Source organism: Nicotiana sylvestris, chromosome 8 (assembly GCF_000393655.2).
Source record: "Nicotiana sylvestris chromosome 8, ASM39365v2, whole genome shotgun sequence".
NCBI lineage: Eukaryota > Viridiplantae > Streptophyta > Magnoliopsida > Solanales > Solanaceae > Nicotiana > Nicotiana sylvestris.
The window spans coordinates 178401098-178406702 of NC_091064.1; the positions used below are offsets into that span (position 1 = coordinate 178401098).

Below are 5605 nucleotides of genomic sequence, written 5' to 3' on the forward strand. Positions count from 1 at the left end.
AACAAATGTATACATCTATTCAAGATGAAGATGCATGCATATTGTACACCATGTTGTCAAGAGACCAAACAAATGGACCACAATATTGGAAGATGTTTTGTGACTATACAATTTTTATTAATTACATCTTCTTTGTCAAAAAAGAATTCTTTCCTCACAGGTATGTATGGCAACAGAAATTTCCCCACATTTAAATTCATCAAAATTGGAAATCAGAAACAAATATATTCCTCTGATTCCTAAACAGATGGGATCAAATATCGTCACCCTCAGACACCAGAAAGGTACTAGCAGATACCAACTCTCTGTAAAGATGACTTTCAAGTCAGAGAGCAAAGAAAAGTTAAGGCATGGAACAATGTGCAACCAAGCAACAGACCTTCGGACAACAAGTCCTCCAAGTAGCTTGTATCGCAGTGATTCTGGCTGAGCAATGGCATAGAGATTGTTAGATTCATGCGCAGAAGAAGAGATCAAAAGATTCACAATTGGAAAAATAGCTCAACTAATTGATCTGGGCATTAACAGCCGACTATATACAACCATAACTAACAATTAGGTACTAAGTATCTAAATTAACTCTAACATACCACAACTTATAATATGTACACTTAGGCCTCATATCTCTAACTAACTAACTAACTTCTATATACACCACTCCCCCTTAAGCTGAAGGGTGTAAAATGTTTAACACACCAAGCTTGCCAAGTAGAAATTGATGCTGAGGTGAGGCCAGTCCTTTTGTGAGTATGTCTGCTTGTTGATTTCTTGTAGATATGTATTGTGTTTGCAAGATCCCTTATTTGAGCTTCTCCCTGATGAAGTGACAATCTATTTCAATGTGTTTTGTGCGCTCATGAAAAATGGGATTAGCTGCTATTTGGATTGTTGCTTTACTGTCTGAAAATAGGATAACTGGTTGATGAATTGGAGTCCCTAGTTCTGCAAACAGCCCTCTCAACCACACTATCTCAGCTACTGCAGATGTCATACTTCTGTATTCAGCTTCAGCACTGCTTCGAGAAACTGTGTGTTGCTTCTTCGACCTCCAAGAAATTAAGGAATCACCAAACTTAATAAGGTAACCACTGACAGACCTTCGGCTTATTGGACATGCTACCCAGTCTGAATCATAGAAGCCAATCAAGGCATCAGCTGGTCCTCTTTTTATGATCACTCCCATACGTTGTGCCTATTTTAGGTATCTCACTACACAAGTTGTTGCATCCATGTGAGATCTTTTGGGAGTCTGCATGAATTGACTCAAAATCTGTACTGCATAACTGATGTCTGGTCTGGTGACCGTAAGGTATAAGATTTTTCCAATCAGCTTTTGATAGCTTGTGACATCTATCAAAGGATCAGACACTTTACTTCCAATCCCCTTATCATACTCAAGTGAACTAAGCTTCTGATTGAGTTCTAGGGGTGTAACAACAAGTTTTGCTCCACTTAAGCTCATCTCTGAGATGAGCCCTAGGGTATATTTCCTCTGATTAAGAAGAATTACTTGCTTGGACCTCAAAACTTCAATCCCCATAAAGTATCTCAGTTCACCTTAAATTTCTGATGCAGTATTGACTTGGCTTTATTAATGAGTTCTGTACTGCTTCCAGTTAATAGTAAATCATCCACATAAATTAAGATAATGACAATCTCATTCCCAGACTTCTTAGTGAATAAGGAGTAGTCATAAACACTTTGGCTAAAGCTTGCACTAAGTAAGGCCTCTGTAAGTCTAAGATTTCATGGCATTGATGCCTGTTTGAGTCCATATAGGGATTTTAACAGCCTACAAACTTTTTTCTCACCTGTCTTTGAAAACCTTGAGGCAAGTCCATATATACTTCCTCGTCTAGGTCTCCTTGTAAGATTGAATACATCCATTTGATAGAGGCCCCAGTCTTTAGAAGTAGCTAATGCTATTACTAACCAGACTGTCACCAACTTTGCCACTAGTGAAAAAGTTTCATAATAATCTAGGCCCTCTTGTTGATTATATCCCTTAGCAAGCAAGCGAGCATTAAATCTTTCCACCTCTCCATTGGCTTTGTACTTGATCTTGTAAATCCATTTTGACCCTATAGGTGATTTCCCAGGAGGCAAATCCACCACTTCTCATGTCTTGTTGCCCTCCAATGCCTTAATCTCTTATTTCATGGCCTGAATCCATCTATCATCCTACATTGCTTCTCTAAAGTTTTGTGGTTCTTTGGTTATGGCGAAGGCCCTTATGTAGTCTTTATACTTCTTTGTGACACAATCATAGGACAAGAAGTTGGAAATAGGATAAAGACAATGTGAGTCTTGTTTAGTGGCAACAAGATAGTCTTGTATCCAGATTGGAGGGTGTTTGGTTCTAGTTAATTATCTGTTGAGCATAGTGGGATGTGGTGCTGAAGCAATCTGTTCCTGCAATGTTGGAGCATCCCTGCCTGGTGGATTTGCCTGGGCAGCTATATCTGGTGCAACTGTGTGATCAGTTGTTGGGGCTGGCACTTCTAATGGGTCATAAGTATCAGGTACATCTTCATAAGTATCTGAATCAGATGCTACTTGATCTTGTGCATCTTGATCTGCTGTGCCAGGTGAATCTGTATCTGCATGCCCCTCAGATTCAGTGGTATCTGTTGACTACATGGTATGCAGTTCTCCTTAGTGTTGGGATTCAAACATATCTGCAATGGGTTCTGAAACTTGTTGATGATGTGCTGTGATAAAAGGAAACACAGATTCCCTGAACAAAACATCCCTGCTAACAAAGAAAGAGTTAGTAGTCCTGTCAAATAGTCTATACCCCTTATGAGTAGTGGAGTAGCCCATTAGGACAGCTTCCTTAGCTCTTGGCCCAAACTTGTCTTCCTTAGCCATATTTGTAGCATAACATAGGCATCCAAAGGTTCTGAGATGTGCTAATGAAGGTGGTCTGCCATACAACAATTCAAAAGGGCCTTTCCCTCCTAGTACTCTAGTAGGGAGTCTGTTTATAAGATAAACAGTTGTTTGAACACATTCTCCCCAAAATTTGCTTGGTATCCAAGCCTGGAATTTCAGTGCTCTGGCAGTGTCTAAGATGTGCCTGTGTTTTCTCTCAGCCACCTCATTTTGTTGTGGGGTGTGCACACAGCTACTCTGATAGATTACTCCATGACCCCGTAGGAACTCACTCCACTGATGATTAAAAACTCTCTACCATTGTCTATTCTAATCACTTTAATGCATGTGTTGAACTGTCTTAACCATACAGAAAAACTGCTTCAAGAAAATGATGGTTTCACTTTTCAACTACATTAGAAAAATCCAAGTTGCTCTAATGTAATCATCTACCACTGTAAGGAAGTAATGTTTATTGTCATGTGTAGAAACTTTATAAGGTCCCCATACATCCATGGAAACAAGTTGAAATGGTTTTGTACTTAGGTGCTCACTAACAGGAAAAAACAATCTACATTATTTAGCCAAGGGGAAAATGGAGCACTTATTATGTATTGCATTGTCTACTTTATTATGCAAGAAAGAAATATGTTTCATCACTGGTAATGAAGGATGTCCTAATCTCCTGTGCCAAAGGTCTCCTGAAACTTCATTCTTCTGCAATGTGCTGATAAGAGCAGCTGCTAACTGTCTTGTTCCTCTTCCCCTCAGCAAATAAAGTCCACCAGTTTTCTTACCAATCCCCTTCACCCTGCCACTGTAAAGGTCCTGAAAGCCACACAGTTTGGGCAGGAAAAGAGCACCACATTGTATGTCCCTGGTTAGTTTTGAGACAAACATTAGGTTGAACTTAAAGTCGGGAACATACAATACATTTTCTAGTTTGTTATCTGTGATAATTGTGTGCTACAAATGTGAGTAACATCAGTACTATCTCCATTTGGCAGTCTCATTTCTCTCTTTTACAATTGTCCACACTTTTAACATCATTCAACAATCCTAGCGAGGATGCTATGTGATGTGTGGCCCCAGAATTCACTATCCAGCTATCATTATAGACATTTGATGCAAGAGACAGAATATTACCTGCCATATTGGCTTGTGTTTGATTGTCATTGTGTGCATCCTTGCTGAGCAAGTGCAGAATCCGTTGATATTGTGCCTCAGTGAAGAAAAAATCTCCTCCTTTCTGTTGTGATGTTCTCCGAGAATTAGATGTTTTTGCTGGCCCTTCTACATTGTTAACTGCAGTAAAAGCTTCTTTAGGTCTATAATCTCTCTCTTGATGCCCTTTCTTTACTCTGAAATCTTAAGGATATATAATAATTTTGAAGCAGTTTTCTTTAGTGTGACCTTTCATGTGGCAGTGTTCACACTACAGGAATTGTTTATTCCCTCTAAATCCTTGACCCCTTCCTGCTTCCATTGCCATAGGATCTACCTTCTCTTCCATCGCAATACCACCTAAGGATTGTTGACTTTCATTTTGTATGACCATAGCATATGCCTGATTGAGAGTAGGCTTAGTTGTTTTCATTAAAATCTGCCTTTTAGCTTGATCATATGTATCATTCAAGCCATCCAAAAGCTGCATCAATATCTGTTGATGCAAGTGCTCTATATACTCCTTCGACTTCACACATCCACAGTTTGGGGATGGTACCAACACATCATACTCTGCCCATAGCTCCTTCAGTTTTGTGAAGTATACAGCTACAGAGTCAGATTCTTATGACAGTCATGAAATTCCTCTGTGCAATTGAAAAATTCTCACTCGATCCACCTTATCAAAGTGTTCCTTTAGATCCTCCCACACAGCATGTGCATCTAATGCATAAATGATTCCACTCAATAAATCCTTTGAGACAGAGTTCATAATCCACGAATGCACTATTGCATTGCATGTCTCCCATTTCTCATGGAGATTAGCTTCAAATGATGCTTTAATGCATGTTCCATTGATGAACCCTAATTTGCACTTTGCCTTAAGTGCAAGCCGCATGGATCTACTCCACAAGCCATAATTCTCAGAACCTGTGAGTTGGATTGGAATCAACACTAATCCTGGAGTATCGGAAGGTTGTAAGAATAAAGGATGGGTGTAATCCATCTTCGTTTTCTCCGCCATTATTGAATAATCTCAAATTCAACTCAATTACACACAATCGAAGAAAATAAGGGAAAAACAGCAACAAAATTCTACAATTTCTGCAGAAATCTCACCGATCTCCTGAGAAATGAAGAACACAGTGATGACTTTCAATTTTGGAGAATATAAGAGAAGATCTTACTGGGTTGAGCTTCCCTAATCCTCCTACCTTTCTTATCTGGAAAATACAGACACAATCACACGATCAGTAATCTAATAATAAAATCCCCATTAAATAAAACACATTCCACAAATCCATCTGATAGTCAGCAACCATGATTCATTTGCCATGAAAAACTTTTTCTTTACCCTCTTTGATACTTTTGCAGCATTTTATAGTAAAATAAAGCACCACAAGCACAACATCACATTAGGAAAATTTCAATTTCTCCAAACTATTACCTTTATCTAGATACAAATTAACTCTTATTCTGAAAAATTTGTCCGGCAAGACAGCCAACTGGGATGAACAGAGTAACCTGCATTGGACGATTCACTGCATTCAAAATCCGTTTAAAAAAA

At 38.8% G+C, this 5605-nt stretch overlaps 1 protein-coding gene across 1 annotated transcript; it reads right to left on the reverse strand.

Annotated features, from left to right (window-relative positions):
* Positions 1-3450: 3450 nt before the first annotated feature.
* Positions 3451-5062, reverse strand: LOC104219241 (uncharacterized). Its single transcript, XM_070154950.1, has 4 exons — positions 4718-5062; positions 4345-4624; positions 4021-4242; positions 3451-3824 (listed from the first exon to the last, which is right to left on the reverse strand). The coding sequence occupies exons 1-4, from the start codon at positions 5060-5062 to the stop codon at positions 3451-3453; spliced, it is 1221 nt and encodes a 406-aa protein (XP_070011051.1).
* Positions 5063-5605: the final 543 nt, after the last annotated feature.

Excerpts from the sequence above, each read along its gene's own strand:
- LOC104219241 (XM_070154950.1), bottom strand. The coding sequence starts at position 5,062 with ATGGCGGAGAAAACGAAGATGGATTACACCCATCCTTTATTCTTACAA. Across the intron at positions 4,625-4,717 it reads TAAAGGAACACTTTGATAAG|GAGCTATGGGCAGAGTATGA; the intron begins GTGGATCGAGTG and ends ACAAAACTGAAG. Across the intron at positions 4,243-4,344 it reads GGCAATGGAAGCAGGAAGGG|ATTTCAGAGTAAAGAAAGGG; the intron begins GTCAAGGATTTA and ends TATATCCTTAAG.